The following is a 25,546-nucleotide window of genomic DNA, read 5'->3' on the forward strand; positions in this document are numbered from 1 at the left end:
CTCAAGGCCTTGGTGCCTGGGGTCCCACCTCAGCATGGCCACTGTGACCCCATCTTGGTCTGTAGTAGGGGGCAGTCCATCTTGCAGAAGAGCTGCCGGGCCAGCCCTGTGTCATGACCTGGGGCAGACCCGGATGCTTCCTCTGTTGTGGGCATGCCGGCTCCCCTCGGACAGCTGGGCAGGTGGTACCCAGGAGGGGCAGCGACTCATAGGGGTCGGGGAGGGTGGCGGGACTCCTGCTCCGGGCAGGGGAGGATCTGAGTTGGGGCCTGTCTTACCTGCCTGGCCCTACTTCACCCTTTACCCGACCTCTGGGCTACCTACCGCTCCACTGGCCCCTTTATTGCTCCATTGGTGGGCCTGGCTGAGCTGGACGGTGTCCAGAGTTTGCCACAGGCCCTGCTGGCTGCACAGGCAGGGGCCCTTGGGCCTGCCTGGGAAGCCGCCACGGGGCCCAGAGTGGAGGGCACCTCCCCTCCGGCTGCCACAGCGGTGTGAGGATAGCCCAGCACTTCTTACTGCTCCTCCTAGACAGCAGGCACAGGAACAGAGAGGTCTCTCTGACGTTTTTTAGGGGGCAGGGTGTCTTTACTGGCCACGGACTACTCAAGCAACATCTTTCTAGGCTGGGTGGCAGAAGCGATGCCCAGGCCCTTGCCCTCCCCTCCTCCCAGGTGATAAGGCAGGTGGAGGTCCGACCAACTCCACCCCCATCTCCTTGCCTGGCCCTGTTTTGAGCTCTGGGGCTGCAGGTGCAGCCCTTGGGGAGCTCCCAGTCTGGTGCAGGAGACCATGTGTGGCCCAGAGTGGGGACTGTGGGCAGTGAGGTCAGAGAAGCCTTCAAGAGTTAGGGGTGCAAGAGCTGAGTCTTGAGGTTCAAACAGGACTTTTCACAGGTGATATCTGAGAGACGGAGAAACTGCAGCTTGGAGCCGAATAGGGGTCTGTCCAAGGTTTTCTGGCCTGGGTGTTCCTTCCCTCCAGGCCACCCAGGGCTGGCCCTTGTTCCTTCCTAGATAATGCGGGTCCAAGCTTCAGATCAGACTGAGAGGAGCAGCACAGATCTCGTTTACTTAACCTCGCAACAGGTCGGCAGTGCCTGACTCCTGGGACCCAGGGACTGAGGAGGGTGCCCCGCCCCTGCTCAGCCCTTCAGAGCAGCTCCAGGTGCAGGGAAGGGCCTGGGGGCCTCTACTTGCTGCTTACTGAGAAAGGGAATTTCCCCCCAGACTCAAACGCCAACCCTAAGATTACACAGGCTCCAGGTCCCTGAGCACCGTGATTCGGGGTCTGCAAGATCACAGATGCCTTTGCCTGGGCAGCCTGTGACCCCCACATACGAAGGGCCTGCTCAGCACCAGGCTGTTCCCACTAAAAGGAGCTCAGCTATGGGCCAGGAGCTCACAAACTATCAATTCCATTCTAAAAGCTCAGGCTGGAAAACCCCCAGGAAGCATGGCCGAAGGCACTCCTAGCAGCACTGTTTAATGGCAGGAGCCTAGAAGTGACTCACAAGCACGTCAGGAGAATGGATCAGGAGCAAAGCCGCACAACGTAATGTTACACAGCAGTGAAAACGCATCCACTGCGGCTCGGCATGCACCGGGCACGCCATGGATGGACCAGTAGCGACGTCGAGCCAAGAAAATCTAACGCCCTTAGTTCAAAAGCCAGTAAACGGAACATGTGTTTGGGCATGTGTATGCGTGTGACAAACCCAGCTTTCAGGATAGGAGTTAGTCTGGGGAGGGCAGGGGACAGGACGGGGTGGAAGCACAGTTAGGCCTCTGTCGTGCCCCAAGATTCGAAGTGATCCAAATCCATTTGCCTAAGGAGCCGTATTTTTTAAAGGAAAATTAAACACAGGAGAGCATTTTTTTGACACAAAAAGCAGAAGCCATAAGAAAATTTGCCTATTTCAAAATAAAAAGTGAAAAACAATGACCAAAAATACCATAAAAGTTAACAGACAAGGTGAGAGAATAGAAAGACATTGCAACATATATAACAAGGATTCATGTTGAGAATATACATCCAGTTGAAAATTGGGCAAAGGGTATAAACAGGCAGTTCACAGAAGAGGAGACCTGAAGAGCAAAAGGAAATTATGTTTGGGCTTCCCTGGTGGCACAATGGTTAAGAATCTGCCTGCCAATACAAGGGACACGGGTTCGAGCCCTGGCCCGGGAAGATCCCACATGCCGCAGAGCAACTAAGCCCATGCGCCACAACTACTGAGCCTGAGCTCTAGAGCCCGCAAGCCACAGCTACTGAGCCTATGTGCCACAACTACTGAAGCCTGTGCGCCTAGAGCCCGTGCTCCGCAACAAGAGAAGCCACCGCAAAGAGAAGCTCGCGCACCACACCGCAACGAAGAGTAGCGCCCGCTCACCACAACTAGAGATAACCCGTGCACAGCAACGAAGACCCAACACAGCCAAAAATAAATAAATTAAAAAAAAAATTATGTTCAACTTTACTGGAAAATAAGGAAATGTGAAATACAACCACAGATAATACCATTTCAGACCAGACTGGCAAATACGATTAAAAGAGGTGACACCAGGAAAGAGGTGAATCTGGCACGTCTTACATATTGCTGGAGGGATGTCAAACTAATAAAAGCCACTTTAGACAGCAATTTGGCAGATACTGAGAAAGCTGAAAATGCATGTAGCCCATGACCCCAAATTCCATTTCTAAGGATCTACTTGAGAGAAACTTATATGTGTGCACAAGGAGACGAGTAAAACGTACAACGGCAGCCTGATGACGGATACCAGAAAATTAAGAAATAACCAAGTGTCCCTAAGTGGAATAGTTAGATTATGGCACATGCATGCAGTGAGATCATATGTAGCAGTTAAAATGAATAAACCGGATGCAGAAGCTACCTGTATCCACTGAGTAAATCTTCAAAAAACACTGCTGAGTGAAAGAAACAAGTTTGCAAAACAATATGCACTGTTTAATACATTTAAAACATTTAATGCCTTATATCGTAAAATTATACTACTTCATGAAAGCAGTTGCCTCTGGGTAGAAAGGGAGGAGAGAGAATGAGACAGTACACCTCCTTATTACCTGCGTCTGGGGCAGATTGCGCTCCTGCCTGTGTCCCATGCCGCTGTTGTGGAATATTTATAGAAGGGAATGCTGGAATGCTATATAAAAATGAATGAATTTTTACAATATGCACCACAGGTGAATCTCACTGAAATAATACTGATTAAAAAAAGCCAGACATAAAAGGATACACACTGGGGACTTCCCTGGTGGTCCAGTGGTTAAGAATCCACCTTCCAATGCCGGGGACGCAGGGTTTGATCCCTGGTCAGGGAACTAAGATCCCACATGCCTCGGGGCAACTAAGCCCGCATGCCGCAACTACTGAGCACGCACGCTCTGGAGCCCGCGTGCCGCAACTAGACAGAAGACCACGTGCTGCAACAAAGATCCCGTGTGCTGCAACTAAGACCCGACACAGCCAAATAAATAAACAAATATGGGGGGGGGGGAAAGAAAGGATGCACACTGTGCAATACTGTTGATAGAATTTGCTGAGTGAAATAAAGCACATGCAGAAGTCTGTGTGCGAGGACTTCCCTGGTGGTCCAGTGGTTAAGACTCTGCATTCCCAATACAGGGGGCCTGGGTTTGATCCCTGGTCAGGGAACTAGATCCCACATGCCACAACTAGGACCCGGCGCAGCCAAATAAATGTTAATAAAAAGTCTGTGTGTGGTGTGACACTATTTCTTGTTTTTTTTTTTTTTAAAAAGCCAAAAAACAGTAATGAAAGCTGCATTTCCACCAGAAACACAGATCTAAAATATCATAGGATCTGAAAAATCATAGCATACATAAAGGTTTTAAATATTTGCTATAGTCTAGACAAACTATTTCATTTTTTAAAAAAATGCACATCCCCAGGAAGATAAGTATTTAGGTATTGTTTGCAACACTGTAATAACAAAAAATTGGAGGCAACCTAAACGTCCAAGATTAATGAATAAGTCGATACACTTATACAGTGAAATACTATACAAGTCAAAATGAATGAGTATAACTAAGAAGAATCAACTTAGATAGTTCCCTGATGTTGAGTGAAAAAAAAACAAATTTGCAGAATAATTTAGGTACAGCGTTAAACAATGTACGTAAATGTATTATAAGCACAAACAGGGCAGAGTTAACTGTTCTTGAGCACCTACGATGTGCCAAGTGCCTACCTTAACCCCCAGAGCAACCCTATGAGCTAGTTACTAATACTCTGTCTTTTCACAGAGTAGGAAACTGAGGCTCGGTGAGGTGCAGCCCTGCCCAGGGACACAGCCGGAGGAAGCCTAGGTCTGGGACCCACTGGCCAGCCCCTTGAGGCCCCTCCCTGCTTGGCCGGTCCAGGGACTCGGGTCTCAGGCCTGGGCCAGGATTCTGAGCAAGAGGCCCTGCAACTTCAGCCGCTGCTCCCGCCATGCCTGCCCCTCCCTCACCTCACAATGCCTCCCATTCAGCCCTGTCCCCGCTGCCAGGTCTGCGGGCTGGGAGGGGGGCTCCTGCTGGCGTCCAGGCAGGGACCGTTGCCAGCCTTCCCCTGTGCTGCATTTCCAGGCTGGACTGGCCGTGCGATCAGCATGGCGGGGTGAGTCTTTGGGCCCTGCGGTGGCAAGGGGGATTAAAGAAGCTGAGTGGCTACAGGCAAGCCCCTGCCCCTCTCTGGGCCTCTCAGGGGCTGCAGGACAGGGGCTCTGGGATCTCCCGGGGCAGAGATTCTCCAAGGGTGTCTCCGAAATGGGTTCCGAGGAAGACGGTGAATGTGGCCGCTCCCAGGAGCTCCCCTGGGCTAGTCCTCCAGGAGCCTGTCTGAGCGCTAGGCAGGCCTGAGGCCTGGATGCTTGTCCTTCAGGGATCTGTCCCCACACCCCACACCCCCCGACCTGCCCTGAGCCTCAGCCTCACTACAGCTCTACAGGATGCCACCAGCCCCAAGGCCGGGCTGGACCCTGGGACCCCAAGGAAACTGAAAACCGCATGGTGACAGCCAATCCAGTGAGTGGAAATAGGGGAGGCTCAGGGTGGGAGTCAGCCCAGGGATCAGGAAGGATTGCTCAGAGAGCTGAGGACAGAGGGAAAAGCTGGTGAGGCAGAGAGGAGGGAGCTGCTTTGCGTGCTGATGGTGGGGGAGCCCAGGGTGACACTGAAGGATCTGAGCAGGTACCAGTTGGGGAATCAGGAGTCAGGATTTCCCAGCAAAGGCAGTGAGGAGAGGCTGGAGGGTTTTCAGCCGGGGGTGTCAGGGCCCGTCTGTATCTTGGAAAGTTCCCTTTGGTTGTTGGTGGTGAGCGGAAGTCGGGAAGCCAGGAGTGCCACCGTGGCACGGTCGTCCCTGTGGAGAGGCAGGCGGTAGTTGTGAGGTAAAGGGGTCCAGCTGGGTATTGGGTAGACGGGGAGTGGATGGACAGACAGGAAAGTGGACAGACCTTGCCCAAAGCACAGCCCCAAGGCCATACCCGCAGTTCCCCCCATTCCAGTCCAGGCCGGCGGGGTGGCACTAAGATGAAGAGAGGACAACAGACGAATAAACAGGAGAGAAGTCGGAGCCACCTGCTTGCCTGTCAGAGTGGCTCTGACCAGCCATTAAGGCTCCTCAGGGCTCTCGGATCCCACGACACCTGGTCCCCCAAGTCGTGCCTCACAACTTGGGCTAGCCCTGGGTCCTCCCCTCCGGCTGCCAGGCTGTCTTCTCGAGGTGGGTGCCGTCATGCTCCCTGCCACCGTGGTGCTGATGCCACCTCTGTCTGAGGAACGGCTGATTCTCTCTCCACCGCCAACCTCACCCTGGGAGGACACACCTCCCCCTGGACCCGGGGGCCTCTGCACAGCCTGGGCACACCGCTGAACTGCATTCGGCAAGGCCTCACTGAGCCACTGGGCAGACAATCAAAGGGACTTGCCAGGTCGCCTTTCTGAGCCTGTTTCCTCTGGTGTAAAACAGGGATAACAATGCAATCTCTGCTCTGTGGAGGGGTTGGAGGCTCAGGGTAATGACAGCTTCCCCGGGGGCCAAAGGAGGAAGACATCTGAGGGGCTCTGGGACAAGAGCTGGGGCTCAGTGAGTGGACAGTGTGGGACCCTTGCTCCTGTGAACACCTGACCCTTCTTCTCTCTGCCAGGCCCCAGAGTGTCTCCGTGGTGCTGCTGCTTCCTCTGCTGCTGCCACTGGGGCCAACCTGGCATGCAGCTGCCCAGCGCTGCCCACAGACCTGCATCTGCGACAATTCCAGGCGGCATGTTGCCTGCCGGCACCAGAACCTCACCGAGGTGCCGAATGCCATCCCTGAGGTCAGCAGGGCAAGATGGGGTGGGGAGGACAGCAGGAGGAGCCTGGGCTGGCACCAGTGGATCTGCCATTGCCAGGCCGGGAGGCCTTGGCAAGTCACTTTTCCTCTCTGAGCCTCAGTCTTCACATCTGTAAAATGGGAATGATAATAACCAACAACAGGGAGACATCTATTTAAAATGCTATGCAACTGGAACAAGTTAGGTAACCTATATAGATACAGCATTGAGTTAATTACAGGCCTTGTGGCAGAGAACTGGGGATATACTGGACTAAAGTATGGTCTCTGTCCTATGGAGTCAAGACCTAGAGGAGAAGAGTGAAAGTAAAGGGGCAGTGACAATTCAATGTGAAAAGTGCTAGAGTAGCGGATACCCAGGCAGCTGGGGAGGAAGGCTTCCAGGAGGAGGTGTCAGGGAGCAGGATGAAGAGAATGAAGGAAACGTGAGGGGGAAGAGAGTGTTCCAGGTGAGGGAACAGCACGTGCAAAGGCCAGGGTTAGCAAGGGGCACAGGCCGTGGTCCTGGTGCCGCTCAGCCTCCCCTACCTCTCCCTGCTCAGCTGACCCAGAGGCTGGACCTCCAGGGCAACATGCTGAAGCTGATCCCCCCAGCTGCCTTCCGGGACCTGCCTTACCTGACACACCTGGACCTGCGGCACTGCCAGGTGGAGCTGGTGGCCGAGGGTGCCTTCCGAGGCCTGGGTCGCCTGCTCCTCCTCAACCTGGCCTCCAACCGCCTGAACGCGCTGCCCCAGGAGGCGCTGGACGGGCTAGGCTCGCTGCGGCGGCTGGAGCTGGAGGGGAACCTGCTGGAGGAGCTGCGGCCGGGGACGTTCGGGGCGCTGGGCGCGCTGGCCACGCTGAATCTGGCCCACAACGCCCTCGTCTACCTGCCTGCCATGGCCTTCCAGGGGCTGGTGCGCGCCCGCTGGCTGCAGCTGTCCCACAACGCGCTCAGCGTGCTGGCCCCCGACGCCCTGGCCGGCCTGCCCGCCCTGCGCCGGCTCAGCCTGCACCACAATGAGCTGCAGTCCCTGCCCGGGGCGACCTTGTCCCAGGCCCGCGGCCTGGCCCGCCTCGAGCTGGGCCACAACCCCTTCACCTACACGAGCGAGGAGGACGGGCTGGTGCTGCCCGGCCTGCGGGAGCTGAGGCTGGACCACGGGGCCCTGCAGGCCCTGGACCCCAGGGCCTTTGCCCACTGCCCCCGCCTGCACACCCTGGACCTCCGTGGGAACCAGCTGGATGCCCTGCAGCCGCTGCAGGGCCCGGGGCAGCTGCGCCGGCTGCGGCTGCAGGGGAACCCGCTGCGGTGCGACTGCCGGGCTCGGCCCCTGCTCCAGTGGCTGGCGCGGGCGCGCGTGCGCTCGGACGGCGCGTGCGGGGGGCCACGGCGCCTGCGCGGCGAGGCCCTGGACGCCCTGCGGCCCTCGGACCTGCGCTGCCCCCGAGCCGGGGCGGAGGAGGAAGAGGAGGAGGTGGCGGCCGCGCGGCCCCGTGCCCCTGCCGGCGCCTCCAAGGAGAAGGCTGGGGAGGCCGGGCCCTGCCCGCGCGCCTGCGTGTGCGCCCCTGAGTCCCGGCACAGCAGCTGTGAGGGCCGCGGCCTGCAGTTCGTGCCCCGCGGCTTCCCCAACGACACCCAGCTCCTGGACCTGAGGCAGAACCACTTCCCCTTGGTGCCCCGAGAGGCCTTCCCGGGCCTGGGCCAGCTGGTGTCGCTGCACCTGCAGCACTGCGGCATCACGGAGCTGGAGGCAGGCGCCCTGGCGGGGCTGGGCAGCCTGCTCTACCTCTACCTCTCGGACAACATGCTCTCCAGCCTCAGCGCCGCCTCCCTCGAAGGGGCGCCCTGCCTGGGCTACCTGTACCTGGAGCGCAACCGCTTCCTGCAGGTGCCAGGGGCCGCCCTGCGCGCCCTGCCCAGCCTCTTCTCCCTGCACTTGCAGGACAACGCTCTGGACCGCCTGGCACTGGGGGACCTGGCAGGCGTGCGGGCCTTGCGCTGGCTCTACCTGAGCGGGAACCGCATCACTGAAGTGTCCCCCGGGGCACTGGGCCCCGCTCAGGAGCTGGAGAAGCTGCACCTGGACAGGAATGAGCTGCGAGAGGTGCCCACGGCGGCCCTGGAGGGGCTGCCTGCCCTCCTGGAGCTGCAGCTCTCGGGGAACCCGCTCAGGGCACTGCGAGATGGGGCCTTCTGGCCCGTGGGCCGCTCGCTGCAACACCTTTTCCTGAACAGCAGTGGCCTGGAGCAGGTGGGCACAGGGGGACCAGGGGTGAGGGGAGGCAGCACGAGGCTCTACGCAGCTTGCGTTCACTCAACAAACACTGCCGCCCCTGCAGTGCCAGGCCCGAGGCCGGGCGTGGGGTCCCTGAGATGAGCCCGACCCTGCGCCTGCCCCAGGGAGCTCAGGTGTGGGCCACAGACCAGGAGGAATGCTGTGCCACACGGAGGGGCTTGACAGGGAGGGCATTGCCGAGGCCTGGAGGAGGGAGGAACGTGGATCCGTGGGGTCACCTACTGTTGCACACTTTGTGGGCAGAGCTTTGCCATTATGTGGGGGTCCAGGCACAGCAGAAAGAACCATGGACTGGGGGTCTACGTGACTTGCAAAGGGCACGTGCTTTGGCATCAACCTGGGTTTCCACCCCAGCACTGCCCTCCCTGCCCATCTTGGGAGCGTGAGGCTCCCTCCCAGGCTTGGGGGTGGGACAGGTCTGGCAGGAGCTCACACCAGGGCCTGGCGCCTTCTTTCAGATTTCTCCCGGGGCCTTCTCGGGCCTGGGGCCCCGGCTCCAGAGCCTACATCTGCAAAAGAATCAGCTGCAGGCCCTGCCCTCCCTGCCTGGTCTCAGCCAGCTTGAGCTCATCGACCTCAGCGGCAATCCCTTCCACTGTGACTGCCAGCTGCTCCCACTTCACAGGTAAGCACCCCCAACTGAACCCCCCAGCTGCTCTCAGTCAAGCCCTGGTGCCATCTGAGCACCTTTGGTGGGGGAGGATCCTGCCAGGGCCAGCTACCCTTCCTGGGGGAGCCAAACATCCACGGGGCTTGGGTGGGCTTCTCTGAGCCTCTGTTCCCTCATCTATAAAGTGGGAATGAAATCTGCCCAGCCTAGTGGGGTGGGACCTAGTAAATGTGTGTGAGCACTTTACGTCATTGCCTAAGAAAGCAACAAGAACCGTGGAGTCTGGTGACCTGGACTCCGATCCACCTCTGTGACTGACCATCTACCTTTGAGCCATGTGGCCTCTCTGTGCCGGTTCCTCATCTGGAAAGGGGATGATAGCGATTGCATCCACCTGGTGGTGGTGGTAAGAATTACATTAAATTAGATAGCTTATCTAGATTGCTTTGAACAGCGTCTGGGTCTTCAGCCCGCTGAAGACTGTTTATTACTGGCCCCCTGTTACAGGGAGGGGATTGAAGGTTGAAGTGACTTGCTCAGGGTCACATAATTGGTGAGTGGCCGAGTCCCACTGCCCCCAAATCATTGAGGACCTCTGCGCTCTCCTCAGGAAAGCTCAGCACAGCAGCTTCCCCGAACCCCCTCTTCTCCTCAGGTGGCTCACTGGGCTGAACCTGCGCGTGGGGGCCACCTGTGCCGCCCCTCCCAGTGCCCGTGGCCAGAGGGTGAAGGCTGCAGCTGCTGTCTTTGAAGCCTGCCCGGGCTGGGCTGCCAGGAAGGCCAAGCGGACGCCGGCCCCCAGGCCTAGTGCCCGGAGGACCCCCATGAGGGGAAGACGACAGGGAGCGAACAAGGTTGGCCGGGGGCAGGTGCAGGGAGGCCTCGCTGGGTGGGTCAGGTTTTAAAGCCCCTGGGGTAGGAGGGGTCTGACTTGTCTTGGTCCCAATTTCATGAGGTTCTAGATCTGGACAATGACCCTGTTGCTTCCGTTCAAAAATGTCTATCCCCCTCTCCTTACCTCCTCCACCTCTGGGCTAAGCCGAGTGGGTTTGTAAGGAAATGACTGCCCGCTATTTCATCCCACGGGACAATGGCCTTTCCGATTGAGCTGCAGCATCCCAGGACCCTAGGTATCCATGAGAAGAACCCCACAGTGACTGTTACTGCTGGATCGCTGTTGATTCAGCCCGTTCCCCCCGATCTTGGGGGCTCGCTCATCCCTGGGGCGGGAAGAGCAGGAGCGCAGGTGTGTGGTTGGTGCCCCGGGTCGGACTCCATCACCCCCTTGACGTTGACGTTTGCTGTCCGGACAAACCCATTCACACTGGAACGCTCAGTTGTAGCAAAATCTCGCAGCTTCAGAGAAGAGTGGGCAGGACATGGGCATCCCTCCACGTGGGGACCCGTGCTGGGTGGTGAGGGGACGTAGGGGAGGCAGACCTTAGAGGGAAGCCGTGACCAGAACAAGGGGTGCTCTGGGAAGGAGGGGAGAGGGCTCTGCCTGCCTCTGGACCTGCAGCTTGAAGAGTTGGGGCACTTGGGGACCATCAGATGGTGTTTGTATTAGTTCCCTAGGGGTGCAGTACCACAAACTACCACAAGCTGGGTGGCTCAGAACCACAGAAATGTATTGTCTCACTGATGTGGAGGTTAGAAGCCTGGAATCAAAGTGCTGGCGGGGCTGTGCTTCCTCTGAGGCCTCGAGGGGAGGGTCCTTCCGTGCCCCGTCCAGCCTCCGCGGGCCCCAGATGTTCCTTGGCTGTGGCAGCACAACCCCCGTCCCTGCCTCCACCATCGCGTGATGTCTTCCCGTGTCTCCCCACATCGTCTTCCTGATGCATGTGTCCAAATTACCCCTTTTTATGAGGACACGAGTCATTAGATCAGGGCCCACCCTAATGACCCCATTTTAGCTGGATCACCTCTGTGAAGACCCTATTTCAAAATAAGGCCTCATTCTGAGGTGTATCTTCCTTGTGGGGACTTAATTCAACCCGAAACAGTGTTCGTTGTGGAGGTTGGCTGGGAGTGAGGAAGAACCCCTAAAAAGACCCCAGGCTGAAGGTGAGCATTCGGCCTTAGAAGCGAGACCTGGAACCAGGGTCAATGGCGGCGGCCGTACTCAGCGAACGCTTGGGCGGCACTTTCTGCCGAGAGTTGTGCTGATGAACAGCACCGGCGTGGATGCTGAGCTTGACTCGGGAGCAGCAGCCCTGCCGGGTTCACCTCCAGGTCAGGACTCTCATTAAAAGACCCCCACGCCAATCCCACATTGTGTAGCTGCGACAGGAATGGGACCTCGCGGGCCACCCTATCCAACCACCCTTTCTGACATGGAGATATGCCACCAAACGGGCTTTTTCTTTTTACTTTGTTGAAGGTGGCAGCTTCCTCCCAGGAATACCAAGGCATCGAAGAAGGATAAGGGTCCTGAGCCCTGGCAGGGTGTTCTGGGCTGGGGGGCTTGCCTGGCCGAAGGCACTTGGCAGACGAGCCTGGGTTTACTCCCACTGCTGTCATTTAACAGTTGTCAAGCCACCAAGTTACTGAACTTTAACGAGTCCTCTTTCTCTTATGTGTAAAATGAAGTCAGCGTGTCCTCACAGGATTACTGTGAAGATGAAGCAAGCTGTGTGAACGCCTGTAAACTAGTGCCTGGCATATGAGGCTATCACAAATGGTAGTTCCCTTGCTTCCCAGCCCTCAAGCAGAGCTGAGGGTCCAGATGGGGTGACAGTAAAGGAAGGTGCAGGGGGCTTCCTCCGATGTTTGCACGTGGCCTAATCTGCACCAGGGAGCTGCTGCAGGCTGTCAAGCAGTGAGAGCAGGGAGTGGAAGTGGTTCTGTTCTTTAGGATATTTCCCAGCCATCATGTGGCCCCGCTGCTGTGAGACTTCGAGACCTTTAGTTCCATCCAAGGGCAATTGAGGAACAAGGTTCATTCTGTGCCTTGAGCTATTATGTCCCAGAGGTCAACACTTCCATCTGTGACAAATTAACCTCTAGGTCCCAGCAACACGCTATGTATGTACACTTTGTCACATACTTGCTGAGGGCACCTTTGTGCCGGGCACGAGGGGCACACGAGACTTGGGCTTGGGCTTTCTGGAACCTGTGGTTTTGGGAGGAGAATGGCTGAAACATAAATAAGGAGAATATAGCACGTTGTTGCTGTGGAGACGGGGAGCTCCGGAGATGACAGATGACACTCACTGTTCTGCACTCTTCATGTGTGAACTCACCCAGTTTTCGTAACTGACACCGTTGGGTGGCGTATCAGAATGCACTCTCGCTTAAGGAACAGGACGCTGACAAATTGGACTTAAGCAAGAAAGGGATTCAATTGTCTCATGCAAGTTAAGTATGGGAGGCCAGTCCAGGCCGGACCGGCAGCTAATCTTGCCCTCCAGCTCTGCCTGTCGTGCTCATGGCACCTGTAGGCTTCACTTCTCCATTCAGGAAGAAGCAGCTGAAGGCCAAAATGCCATGCAAGTCCTGTTGTCCTAGAAGCTCTTCAGTCAGAACTGGATCCATAACGGCAAGGGCATCGGGGATGATGAACTATTCTCAGCTGCGCAGTTTACCCTCAACAAAGGCAGAGCTGAAGTGCACACACATGCCACCTTCCTCCCCTGGGGGCTGATGCCACTGACTGACCCGTCACCACTCAAGTCTGGTGTGTGTGAGATGGGGGTGGGGTCAGGTACGGCCCCTCTGTCCTGGGACCTGCCCCGTCCTTGGTCGTCACTGTGTTCCACATCTAGTCATGTTTTGGGGAATTCAGGCTGCAAGAGGGTGCTTTCTGGGCCTGGTTTCTATACCGTGTGGGCCTGCAGAGGGCCTTTAGAAAGAGAGAAAGGATCAAGTTCTCTTTGAACTGACAGGAAGTCAGCTCCCCTTGGGCTGGTCACCCCATCTCTGGGATGACACCCAATAGCTGGGTCCTGAGCACACCCATGGTCAGCACCCCATCTGGCAAGCACCCGACAGTCCAGGGAGCCGGATTCCCATCCGGCACAGCTGCAGCCCTTAAAGGGGCGACACAGGGACCCACCCTGCCGTGCTGTCTCTACCCAAACATGTAGAAGGAAAGAAAAGGGCTGAGGACAGCGCTGGCCATCACCTTAGGTTCCAGGAAGAGGGTCTCTTGAAGAGAGGATGGATCAGAGGGAGGAGACAGTTTCAAAGGAGACTAACTGGGAAAAAAAAAAAAAGCTGAAATTTGGGCAGATGCTAGATGAACTTCTAGAAGGTACTCTATAGAGAAGGGGATTCAAAACATGTTACGGAGTTAAGGAAATGAACAGTGAGGAAAACGAGCCAGGAAGAGTGTCCCTTCCTCCAGGAGCTCCTCCAGGGCCACCTCAGCCAGCAGGGCTGACCGCCCCACTCTGTCGCGGCCCTGTGACTTTCCGGCAAGGCCAGACCCGTCCCTGGTTAACGGGAATGAAAAGGACAGGTCCTAGCCCCGCTGGGCTCCAGAGCAGGTTAAGTTCAATGCTGGTGGCAGCCTCCCTCTCAGGGGATGTGTGTGCTCGTACAAACACACACACACACACACACACACACACGCTGAGCTCATCCCCCCACCAACCAACTTGTCCTCCAGTGTGCGGCCCCTCACCCCTGGCAGTTGAGGGACGTGCTGGGTGTGGATGGAGGCTGGTAAGAACTTCGGTAACTCCAGCTGGAGAGGGAGCTGCTCACAGGGGAGTCTGCAGGTCTCAGCAGCCCTAGTCGCGCCGGCCGTGCCCAGGACGGGGCAGAGGCGACAGGGCGGGTCTGGGAGACCCTGGGTGTTCGTTCGCTGCCCAGCGCCCACAGCACCAGGCGGCGGCATTCACGCAGAAAGGCTCAGTCTCCAGAGTCAAGTGGGGTGGAGGGGTGCTGGCAGTCGAGGCACCCTGGGCTGGCTGCCAGCTGGGCGGCCGGGCGGGCAGCGAGGAAGTCTCAGTCGTCTGTCTCCTGTTTGATGTTCTCGATGGGAACGGGCAGCTCTGGACTCGCGGCCTTGTCAGGCGTAGCCACGTCGAGATGCTCTTCCTTTACCCGAACGGTAATGACTGAGGAGGAAGAGAGGTGGGGGGCAGGGAGAAGAGAGTGTGCATGTAACTCCGGGAAGGGCGCGGGCTCAGGGTCTGGGGAAGAAATCAGGCTTCCTACGGATGGGCCCTCAGGACATGGCAAGGGGAGCCCCGTCCCCCTCTGCGGGGGCAGGCAGCACAGAAGGCCTAGGGTCCCGTCACCCCAGCCGGGCAGGCTGCCCACCCTGCCAAGCACATGAGCTGGGGGCGGAGGTGGAGAGGGCCATGCGAGACGCTTGGCTCCATTCAGAGCTGGGGGTGGGTGTCTGGGAAGCCCTCCAGGCCCAGTGGTCTGAGAAGGGTTGCTTGGTGCCCAGAAACTTCCCTTCAAACTTGACTCTACTCTTCTGTGCCCAGGTGGGGAAGGAGGGGGTCGGCCTCTGAGCACCGGAGCCGCCCCCAACCTCGACCCCGCGTGGGAGGCTCTTACTCTCATCAGGAACGGGCTCCGACGAGATCTTCTCTGCCGCCTGCAGGTCGTCCTCCAGCAGGGGCTTCTTGGACCCCTGTCTGAGGGGCCGGGTCTTGGTTGGTGGTATTCTTTTTCCTTTGAATAAACACAGAATTAAATCCGGGATAGGGATGCATCCACGTGACGCACGAAGGCTGGGTCTTGCCCAGTGGTCAGGCAGTGCAGTAGAGGGGAAAGTGCCAGTTTGGGAGGAAAGAGGCCCAAACTCTGACCTCAGCCCTCGGGGCTGTGTGCCTGAGGCTCAGAGGCTGTCTCCAGTAAGGGATTAATACCCACCTCCCCCCACTCGCCGCCGTGGTTGTTAAGCTTCCCTTTTCTGATCCTCGCTTTCTTCATGTCTAAAGTGTGATTCCCAGCCCTACACTTCGAACGGCACAGGGTCCTGCCGCTTGGTCACCTCCACACCCTCACAGCATCTTAATCCTGCCTGGGGACCACATCTGTTTCCTCTTTGTCCCCTTCAGGACATCCTCTTCTCTGTGTGATACCACGTCAGGGAGCCCACCTCACCGCGCTGGCCTGCAGCTCAGCTTGCGGCCTGCTGAGAACGGCCTGTCGGTGGAGAGGTCCCCAAGCTCGGTGGCCGCCCTTGCTCCCACTCCCTGGGGGTCATGAGGCAACTACGACAGCCTCAGGGAGCAGCTTCCATCCGTCTCCTTTCGTACCTTTTACTTTCAAACATGGCCTCTACACATGGCCTCCCTCCACCCCAAATACAGTCTCTTGTCTCTTTTCCTCGGTATCCTGACCATTGCCAGACATGGAAGACTTATGCTCCGGGTCCCTGAAGACACAGGGTGATGGATGGGCCCGAGGGGCAAGGGGTGGAGAGGGCGGGACCATGAAGAGCGCGACTTAGGTGGCGACGCCCCACCTCCGCTCCCAGGGACACAGGCTCAGCTGACCCCAGGCAGCTTTAGAGCATCACTTACTTTTCTTCCCAAACTGTTTCTTTTTCTTCTTTGTGGCCTCTTTGGCTTTCAGAGGCGTGGTGGGCTCTGTTGTTGAAAGTATGGACAAGAGGTGAGGAGAGAGTTCTGAGAGGACACAGGCTGTAGGCACACCCCAAGACGCCTGTCCGCCCCTCACCGGCCTCCCTGACACGGGGGACGCCCCCAGAAGGAAAGCCAGAGCTGGGCAATGAGAACGGGGAGGGGGCTGCAGAGAGGGACTGGACAACAGCTGTCCCTTCTTCCCACCCTCATCACCAGGGCTCTCGGAGGGACCTAGGGAGTTTACCTGGGTGCACAAGGGCACGCGCATATGACAGAGTGGGCAAGGTCAAGGAAGGAGCTCTGCAGGCCAGAGGGAGAGGGAGACAGAGCAGTCAGGACAGGGAGGGGAGACAAGGGCCACTCTTTTCTTAGAAGTGGTCCAAGAGATTCTCGATCTCATGCCAAAGAACAAGGTGGGCGTGGGGCAGGGGCATGGCTGGCAGGAAGGAAGAAGAAAAGGGAAGTCGAGAGCCCCGTAGGGCCGCGAGAGCCCAGACCTGTGGCGACGGGCGGCTGCAGCTGGTAGCCGGTGAGCTCGCACCAGCCGACGGGGTAGATGTCCGGGGACTCGCAGTCCACCCACTGGTCGTACTCGCTGTCCCAGCCATCGAAGTGGATGCTGAGGAGGCGGTGCACCACCCGCTTCACCGTGGCCACACAGATGAGCCGGGGCTCCATGAGGTCCACGGCCTCCAGCTTCATGCCCACCTTGAAACCATGGTTGGGGCAGTCCTGGGGGAGGGAGCAGGGCTGAGCATGCCTGCGGGGGAGGTTCCTCTGACCAGTGATCCCACTGCATTTTGTTCCCAGGCACTGGCCCTTTTGGGAAAGGGACCAGCTGAACCGTTCAGCACAGCGCCCATGCCAGAGTTTGGGACTTCTCCCCTGAAGTGGCGGACCTTAGTAGCAAAGACTCAAGAAAAGAGAAGGGGTTGGGATTGCCACCGCTGGCAGTGGGCAGGGTTGGTCTCCTCACCATGTTAAAGAGTCTTGATGGAGCTGCTTTCGCCTTGGTCTTCTCCAAGTAGGTCTCCCAGTTGAAAGTGTGAGCCTCATACCCTGCAGGAGTGGCAAGTGTAGATGAGGAGGGGGGAAGGGAAGCGGGAGGGAGTTCCGGAAGGTCTCCCAGCGCCAAAGGGGCGCCTGCAGCTCGGTCAGGACCCCCCCGGAGTCTCCCCAGCAGCCTTCTTCCCTCCTCCCCAGGCTGGTACCTGCTCTAGGACCATGGTCCTGTTGCACAAGTTGTTCACTGACCAAAGGGACAAGTGGGAGCTCTGCTCACCGAGCTACATACCGGCCATGGGGCCGAGCCAGCCCAGAGTAAGGGCTAGTGGGTGACCCTGGGTAGCTCTGTCACCTCTCCAATCCACTCACAGACTTCAAACTCCAGGGGTCTGGCTTGGCCAGGAACTTGGGCCAGTGGCCTCACCCTGCTCCTTCCAACTGTAAGGCTAGTCTTGCCTTTTGGGGGTGTGAGCTCAATGTCATTCTTCTGGCAGAAGGTGGCTGGGAAGATGGCGTGGGAAGAGGCATGATAACAGAACCAGTCTGAGCCATCTGTGGAGGGCCCCCCGTCCACACAGATCATCAGGTAGCCATCCAGGAGGACCTAGCAGGTGGAGGGGAGGAGGGCAGACAGAATATGGTATCCTGAACTGCACCCCCATCCCAGGGTGAGGTGATACGATGGGGATGCAAGGTGGATGGATCCGACCAGAGCCGGTTCTCAGCCTTCCCCGAGCTGCTTCAGAGCACTCAGCACTGGTGTAATCCACACTCGTGAGATCATTTAGCCTCCTCACTAGATAGCAAATGCTGTGCCAGCAGGAACTGCATCTGTCTTCTTGTCAGTGTGTTCTCAGTGAACACATGGGCCCAGCCTGGAGATCTGCCGGGTGGATAAATCAGCATAACCCCCTGGAGTGCCAAAGGGTGGCTGTTTGCTCTTCAGGCTACAGCAATAACAGAGGTTTTCAGTGAAGTCAGCCTGGCTATGGCTTGGCTAGGCCAGCACTCAAAGGAGATGGCATGTGGCAGCAGGAAGGCCTACACCTGACCCAGGACAGGCTCAGGCCAGGTGTTCAGTAAGCACCTGTCCAACGCACCTCTGACCCTGACACAAAAGCAGATTCTGACCCTGACACGAAAGCAGGTAGCCCAGGAACAGCCAGAATTGGGAAGCTCTGCCACCTCCATGCCTGCAGAAAGCCATACTGGAGGCTGGAGGGCTCCCCCAGGCTCACCTTGCAGATGGTTGCCACGCAGATGTTGCCCAGATTCAGGGGGTCAATGGCTTCCAGTTTCATCCCTTCCTCAAACCAACCGCCTTCCGTGTAGACAGCTCGAACCTTAAAGGAACGGGGCACTTGGGGAATCTCCGGGCTGGCCCAGGGGAAGATGGGAAAGCAGGCCTCATCTGCCATCGGCCTGGGAAGGAAGCGGGGAGGGAAAGGGACATCCCAGGGAAGAGCTGGGGTCCGCAGGCCTGGAGTGGACCTGTGGCCAAGGGGACAGTGCCCAAGGGCTGTGCCTCACCTTCTTGAACAGATAAGGAACAGCATCACAGTAGATCTTCCGGAAAGTGGGATGGTGGGCCATGTCGCTGCGCCTCTCTTTTAGGGAAATGGCAGAGGGAGGAAGGGAGAAAAGGAAGTTGAAGCTGCTAACAGGGCCATCTCCACGCCTCCCCCAGAAATGTGCCCCCTAGACCAGAAGCTCTCTGTAGGAACTATTCAGCCCTTAGGACCCAGACTCTTCCCACATCACATGGAAAGGATGTGGCCTGTAGCCTCTAGTTCCAAACCAATTTTTAACACTTCAACCTGAGTATCCTCGGTCAAGGCACTCAACCTCTCGGGATACTTGGTCAAGTCCTGCCATCCACAGGGTAGAGATGATCGCCTCTACCGTGCAGCATGGTTGTGGGGTGTAGAGATGTGCCCCCCCAGGCCCACGCTGGCCAGGGACTTCTGCTAACCTGACAGCTTGATGCCATGGCCGACACGCCTGGACCAACCCACTGGGTGGATCAGGGGGCTCCACATGTGGCACCAGAAGTCATCATCGCTGTCGCCATCCTCGTAGAGGAGCCGTAGGCGACCCCCAATTACCGTGTCCACCACGGCCATGCGTGTCCGTGACACCTGGGACTTGTCCACCACCTCCAGCCGCATGCCCTGACGAAAGGGGTACTTCATGCTCTCCACCATCTGCAATGACATCAGAACACAGGCCTGCTGGGGTCATGTGGACCCTCCCACCCACCTTGCTGTTCTGTCCCTTAAGAGTAACCAGAGGATGGGGAAGGTGGAGGGAAAGCCCCGCAAACACTGCGCCAGGAAGCAGGGAGATGAGCCCTCCTGTCCCGCCAGGTTCAACCCTGGCTCCCAAGTCCCTAGGGTGATACTGATGACATGATTTTTACAACGTGTGCACCAAAATGCCAGTAAGTCATTATGATGGGAATTACAGATCGCTTTTCAGACTAAGGAAACAGGTGCCCCAGAGTGGTCACATGACTTACCCAGAGTCACACGGGCTCGTTAGTGCCAGAGCTGGGCCGCAAATCTGGTTGTGGTGTCCAGCTTTGTGCTCTTTCAGGGATCTGCACTCTGATCACACGGGTACCACACTCCCCTCTACCTTCTGGCCCCTACTGATGGCACACACAAGCCTCGCATTTAGGGAACTGAGTGCCCCTTGCCTCGATACATCTAATTTCAGCTCCAGCCCCTCTGGGCTGCAGCTCTGAACGGCTCTCATAGCACCTCAGTAGTGACGCCTGCCCCTCTGACGCAGCAAAGGACAGTGACCAAGATGTCCACAAGCTGCTCTAAAGCCCTGGTGGTAAGGCCTGGGTGAGGAGACAGGAGATTCTTTGTCTGCTGTGACTTTGGTGCTGTCCTGCCGGGGGTAGAGGATGGTTACGTAAGCTCTGGAGGGCTTTTCCAGCACCAGGGCACTGCGGGCTCAGGGAGAAGCATCCCAGTCTCCACGTGATGGGGGCTGAGCAGTGCTATTCCAAATCCCACCAGGAGGGGGAGCGGCTCAAGGGTCACAAAGCAGCCACCAGGACACAGATCCTTCACCCTCAGCTCATGGGCTGGAATATACCAGGCCCATTAAGCAGAGGGAGAGACACAGGGTGAGGCCTGGGCTGGGGTCCCTCTGGGCCGCCTCCCCGCCGCTGGCCTTTCCTGACAAGCTCCTTTCCTCTGTGCCCACCGGTGCAGCCCACGACCCGACAACATTTTATTGCCCTCGTTTGTTTAAGGTCACGCACTGGAACTCAAGGTCTGTAAAGGCAGAAGCTAGGTTTGAGTCATTTCTATTGTACATTCTCAGCTCCAAGCACAGACTAGGCACGGAGGTAGTGTTCAGTTGATGTTTTTTCTCGACAACGTACACACACACATACACATACACATACACACACACACACACACACACCTGACCTTGGCTGATGGGCATTCAGTCGAAACATTTACGAAGCACTTACCATACTGCGGAATTGGATTACCATATAGGGATTGGATTTGGATTTGAGCTCCCTCCACAGACCCACCCCTTCTATCCTCTCCACCCCCCAATCTTCAGAGGCAGCTGCTTTTGTACGCATGCCCTGCAGGGACTGGGCACGTGACAGCTAGTGTGTGCTTGCTGACTGTTCACGCAGAGCCCTGCTCTGCCACCCAGAATCAAGCTCTTTTTAATTTAAGCAGAGATGAGGCCACCTTGACACTCGTGGTGGCCTGCACACAGCCATCTGCCTCATCCTAACACTAGGGCCAGCTCATCTTCAGTCGCCAACCCTGTCCACTGTGCAAGGTACTATGGGAAATATAGGAGAAAAAGCTTGCAGTTTTGTGGAAAAGACTATGACAGTTAACAAAATATAGAGAGATGAATAGCAAATGAGTACTACCCAGTACGTTCAAATAAGGGAAAAACTGTTTTTGAGGTGCTTGGAACCATTACTCATTGAAGACCAGCTAAGGCCCACAGCGCCAATGTTCTCACCAGGCATCCGGGGCCTTGGGTGAGATGGCCCCAACTACCCTCCCATCTGATTTTCCACTGCTGGCTTCCATGCCCGCCCACATCCTACCCATCAAGGTAGAATTCAAATGCCGTCTTCTCCACAAAGCCTCCCTCAATACCTGCTCGTCCTGAGGCCACAAGACCAGTTCAGCCACATGTCACGGTGGTACCTGCCCTGCATCCCCCTGGCTCGCTGCTCTGATGCTTACCCAAGCAACATGAGAACAACACGTGTGGGCATCCGGGTCAGGGGCCCCAGAGACCCTAGATGTGGCCCAGGCACCTATGTGAGCAAGCCGCACAACAGCAGGCCTGGCATACAAAGGGGGAAGAGACTAAGTCTTCACTGCATATCCTTGTGATCCCTTTGAATTTTTACCATGTGTATGATTTTTTATGTTAAAAAACTAAATAATTTTTTAAAATTAAAATGAAATGCCACACAGATGATTCTGAGGCACATCTCTGGTTCAAAATCAAGGCTATTTTATAACTTTTCATGGGTGTGACTTCATTTCCTCTGCCAGACTGGACAGTCCCAGATGGCAGGGTCCACATTCTCCATATTTCCAGTGCCTTGTATACAACAAGTACTTAATAAAATCTATTGAATGAACGCTCCTGAAAATGCTATGAGCAAAGGTAAGGATCTAGAAGAAGAAATGGCAGACAAAGCAACATGATCGACGTGGCTGGACCAGAGCCTGAGCAGGGAGGAGGCTGTTAGGCCGGGAAGGCAGACGACACCCACCCTCCATCCTTCGGAAATCTGGAGCCGCTAAGATTGCTAAGCAAGGGAGTCTTAGAAAAAATACTCCAGTGAATAGCACAAAGGACAGATCAAACGGGAGAGGGGCAGGAAGGAGATCAGTTAGGAGACCCACAGGGCTCACCGCCAGACCTTGATATGGAAGTCCACGGGAAGCGTCCTGGAGCCCACCAACCGTTTCATGAGGTAGCCCTTCCAATCGGTGAACTTGGCATGGATGGCTGCAGAGACAGAGCAGAGCCCTGAGTACAGACTGACAACACTCCCACTGATGGGGCACCAGAGCTGCCCCAGAGAGCAGCAGAGGGGCCTAAATAACTTATTTCTGCCTTTTCAGGCCAGCAATCACCATCTTATAAAACCGGACTCCCCCAACCCGGACCTGCCAGGGGGCCTCTGGGACAAGGCAGGACAGGAAGCAAGGAGGCAGGTGGGCTCTGTTCTGGTCTAACTGCTCCCAAGGGCCCCGCAGGAACCAGGACAGGGAACGTTCTCGTCAACTCACTCCGCGGGGGCACCAGGATCTTGCTGTTGATGGCACACCAGCCGATGGGGTGGACATCCACAGTCCCCAGGTTGCACCAGAAGTCGTGGCTGGCGTCATTTTCGAAGCCTTCATACCGGAGCAGCACCCGGTACCCTGAGAAGAAGGAGGGAGAGGTGTGCTCTTAGGCCTTCGCTCTTCTCCAGCCTAAACAGGACTTTTGCTGCCTATTTCAAGAACTCCTTCCACAACAGCCAGAGTAAAAAGAAACCCATGCCACGTACTCGGAAAGCAGTACAGCACAGTAGGGAGAATTTTCTATAGCCTGATCAACCCTGGAATGAACTTAAAAAATGGGAGTTTCCAAACTCGCCAAGCTCTGTGGTCCCCGCTAAGGTAGGCAAGATAGAAGAACAGCAAGAAGGGAGGCAGAAGCTCCAGCAGGCGGGTTTTTGTGTTTGTTTTATGAAGCCGATTTCTGCTCCACCACTGCCTGTCCATCGGGAGATGCCACTGCCCAGCCCGACCCCGCCTCGGCCGGAGGAACACCCACCTGCCGCCTGGATGACCGAGGCGATCCAGTACACGCGGCTGGGGAGCACAGCATCGCTGTTGAGCACCTCCACCTTCATCCCCTTCATCACATCCTCCCACTGGTCATAGAGTGGGACCTGTAAGGGGGACAGTGAGCCACGGGGGCTGGCAGAGGAGCGCGGCTGGCTGAGGGGCCTCGCGAGAGTCTGCGTCCTTCCTCCTCCGCCCCTCAGCGCCGCCCCTCACTCCCTGTGTGTGGAAGGCCAGGCCGGGGACCAGGGATGAAGAGACGGGCAAGACGTGGGGGTGGGGCTGGGCAGAGACCCAGAGTCAGACGGTCCTGGGTGCTCAGCTCTACAGGGCCGCTCCTGGCTGTTACCCTCTCGGGCACACCATGGCTGTGCCAGCCTGCGTGACAGTCACGCCACCTAGCAGTTCCTCCCCCTCACCACGTGCCAGGCGCCATTCCCAGCACAAGTAGCACCCCTTTCAGTCGTCACTCAACCTGGGCCGTTAGGAGCACGACCCCTGGTATCGCAGCTGTCGCCAGGCTGGCTGTCACAGAGCCGGCTGCCCCCCCCCCGCTGCTCTGGCCCGTCCTTTCTCCACCTCTCCTCCTCCTGGTAACACGCCCCCGACAGCACTGGACTGCTTGCGCCTGCCTCCCCAGTGTCTAATCCTTACTTTGCTGCCAGTGGCACTTTGGGTCTCCTTTGGGGAGATTCTCCTTTTTTCCTTCTCAGCCCTGGTTTCAGCCCATCAGTGTATCCCATTCCATCTCCCTGGCTGGAGGGATTGGGTTCATCACAGAACCCAGAAGCAGTTATACTGCTCAGGCACGTTCAGGTGGGCTTTTTACAGAGCATATCGAGGCAGATATATTAGTGCAAGTATGATGCAACTCCCCGCAATGAAATGCCTGAACTGCTAGAGAATTCAGGGCAACAAAGAGCTCCCCCCACTGGGAAAGATGCGCACCTTCACTAGCAACCAGACAGGAGAGGAGGAGTTAAGCTGCATGGAGGGCCAACCTTTCCCTGATCAGCGCCCTCCCCAGAGTTCAGTAGCAGCTCAGAAATTAGAGGCTAGGAAGTGGGTTTAAAGAGGCCTCCTCCCGGATTTCCTGGGTTTAGGAAATTGGCTTGAAAGACAAGAGCGCTCCCTCGGTTTCTCTCTGCACCTGCAGGAGACCACCGCTCAGGCCTGCCTGCCAAGTTCTTCCGCTCCAAGCCCAGCCCTCCAGGTCTCAGCCTTTGCTGTTTCTCAGTGACAGGGAGTCGGGGAGCCTTTAGAAGGGGCTCCAGGAGGCATCCACATTGGCCTCCCGGGAACCAAGGGGCCCAGGGCAGTTCACAGCACCAAGCTTTCAACGGGAAAGCACTAAAAATGGGAGAAAAGGAGAAAGAGATTCTCAAAGTTTGCTTTTGGATATCAAAGCACAAAGTGCCATTATGTAAATAAGCGAAGTGGGGAACCTCAGAGGGGCTAGAAGCTCTCATTGAGGGTCTGTGGGAGGACTTTCTGAAAAAGAAGTGGACAGAAAGGTAAGCTGGAGGGAGCGGCAAAGCTGGGCTTCGAGCACCCAGACCTCACCCTGTTCTCTCCCGGTGCTGACGCTGTGAGGCAGGTGGGTGAGACGGTGGCAGCACTCAGGACCCCTGCCCTCCCTCCCCTCATCCCCAGGGCACTCACGTGTTTAAAGCAGCTGACAGGAGCAGCCTTGTAACTGTGATCCTTCAGGAACTTGCCCCAGTCGAAACCCAAGACCAGTGCTGCGGGGCAAAGAGGGAGAGGGTTAAAGGGTCGAAGCTGGGCGCTCCGGCAGCAGCCATTCCAGGACCCTGGGCCTGAGGGGCAGGGGCAGCAGGTCCCTTCCCCACCCCATACCTGCCCCAGCAGCGGCCATCAGGACGGCGGAGGGCCTTATCCAAAGGCTGCCAGAGTCTCAGGAGTAGAGGAAACTCAGAGGAAAATGTCTCGTCTTCCTTCCCCAGAGAAAGACGGAAATTCAAAGACCCTTGGGCTTAAATTCCTCAGACCGCCCCCAACCTCTCATTGGCCACAGCCAATCTAAATGGGTGGGAGGTGCACACACCTAGGCCCCTCCAACCCTTGAGGCTGGGAGCTCAGTATCGGTCAGAAACTCAGACCATGTAGCGCAGTCGCTTCATGCCTACATTTGCTCAGAAATAGCTACACGAGCTCAGAAAGAGAGAAAGGTTCCTCCCTTATCCCATCACCCTTCTTCAAACAAGATCTGGGTCTCCACTGCCCCAGGGAAACAGAAGCCAGAGAGCTAAAGGCAATGCAAAACAAAAGAAGCTAATCCTCGGCTTTTAAATTATCAAGAGTAGGGGTCCTGGCAATTTAAGAGTGATTGAGGGATCTTCTGGGGGTAATTTCACAATTACCAGGTGAGGAAGATACAATCCAAAGCAAGCCTGGGCCGGCACTTTCTAGCTGGCCACCTTTTCCAATCCTCGCTCCTTGGGGGGCCACCCCAGTCCTGGCACTGCACCCAACCTGCTTCCTGAGCACCAGTCCCTGCAGTCTTACCGTCCTGCCCTGTTGGTGTCCCATCTGCGAGTTGTCCTGTCCCTTGGGAATGGAGGAAGGCTCCAATTTTGGCAGACCAGGCAGCTTTGTGCAGGACTTTGGCCTTCTTGGTAGGTGGTTTTCCCTGGAGGGAGGAGACAGTGTGTAGCCTAAAGGCTAAGAACAAGGCTCTGGATTTGGACAGGTTTAAATCAGGCATCGGTCCAGTTAACCTCTTTGGCACTTCAGTTTCTTCATTTGTAAATCAAGATGATAACAATGATAATGCTTAGCTCAGAGGGGAGTTGCAAGGATGGGGGTTGCCGTATTGTGCCCACACTCAGTAAGCACTTAGCTATTGTTCAGCTGGAGAGGGGCGGGG

At 56.7% G+C, this 25,546-nt stretch overlaps 2 protein-coding genes across 6 annotated transcripts in view; one reads left to right on the forward strand and one right to left on the reverse strand.

Moving 5' to 3' along the window:
- Positions 1 to 78: 78 nt before the first annotated feature.
- On the forward strand, positions 79 to 15,723 carry CHADL (chondroadherin like). 4 transcript variants are annotated; one of them, XM_082420604.1, is made up of 6 exons: positions 79 to 4,642; positions 6,174 to 6,342; positions 6,902 to 8,596; positions 9,100 to 9,266; positions 9,907 to 10,105; positions 15,272 to 15,723. In XM_082420604.1, exons 1-6 carry the CDS (start codon positions 4,500 to 4,502, stop codon positions 15,290 to 15,292), a joined length of 2,394 nt encoding a protein of 797 aa, XP_082276730.1. In that variant the 5' UTR covers positions 79 to 4,499; the 3' UTR covers positions 15,293 to 15,723. The 4 variants fall into 4 exon arrangements, with proteins under 4 accessions (XP_082276730.1, XP_082276729.1, XP_082276727.1 ...); XM_082420603.1 differs by lacking the exon at positions 15,272 to 15,723 and adding an exon at positions 14,693 to 14,801; XM_082420601.1 differs by lacking the exon at positions 15,272 to 15,723 and having other exon boundaries at positions 9,907 to 13,530.
- Positions 12,574 to 25,546, reverse strand: part of L3MBTL2 (L3MBTL histone methyl-lysine binding protein 2) — an 18,086-nt gene continuing 5,113 nt past the window's right edge. The window contains exons 4-17 of one of the 2 annotated variants that reach the window (XM_082420607.1): positions 25,186 to 25,309; positions 24,322 to 24,401; positions 22,649 to 22,766; positions 22,117 to 22,251; positions 21,744 to 21,832; positions 18,780 to 19,011; positions 18,338 to 18,414; positions 18,046 to 18,150; positions 17,264 to 17,411; positions 16,779 to 16,861; positions 16,300 to 16,534; positions 15,740 to 15,805; positions 14,766 to 14,882; positions 12,574 to 14,314 (exon numbers count right to left, since the gene is read on the reverse strand). In XM_082420607.1, coding sequence (XP_082276733.1) covers positions 14,202 to 14,314; positions 14,766 to 14,882; positions 15,740 to 15,805; positions 16,300 to 16,534; positions 16,779 to 16,861; positions 17,264 to 17,411; positions 18,046 to 18,150; positions 18,338 to 18,414; positions 18,780 to 19,011; positions 21,744 to 21,832; positions 22,117 to 22,251; positions 22,649 to 22,766; positions 24,322 to 24,401; positions 25,186 to 25,309 — 1,722 coding nt within the window. In that variant the 3' untranslated portion in view covers positions 12,574 to 14,201. Of the gene's footprint in view, positions 14,315 to 14,765; positions 14,883 to 15,739; positions 15,806 to 16,299; positions 16,535 to 16,778; positions 16,862 to 17,263; positions 17,412 to 18,045; positions 18,151 to 18,337; positions 18,415 to 18,779; positions 19,012 to 21,743; positions 21,833 to 21,993; positions 22,252 to 22,648; positions 22,767 to 24,321; positions 24,402 to 25,185; positions 25,310 to 25,546 lie in introns of both variants that reach the window. The other variant, XM_082420606.1, reaches the window with a different exon arrangement.

This window comes from Balaenoptera physalus (genome assembly GCF_965194825.1).
Source record: "Balaenoptera physalus genome assembly, chromosome: 13".
Taxonomy (NCBI): domain Eukaryota; kingdom Metazoa; phylum Chordata; class Mammalia; order Artiodactyla; family Balaenopteridae; genus Balaenoptera; species Balaenoptera physalus.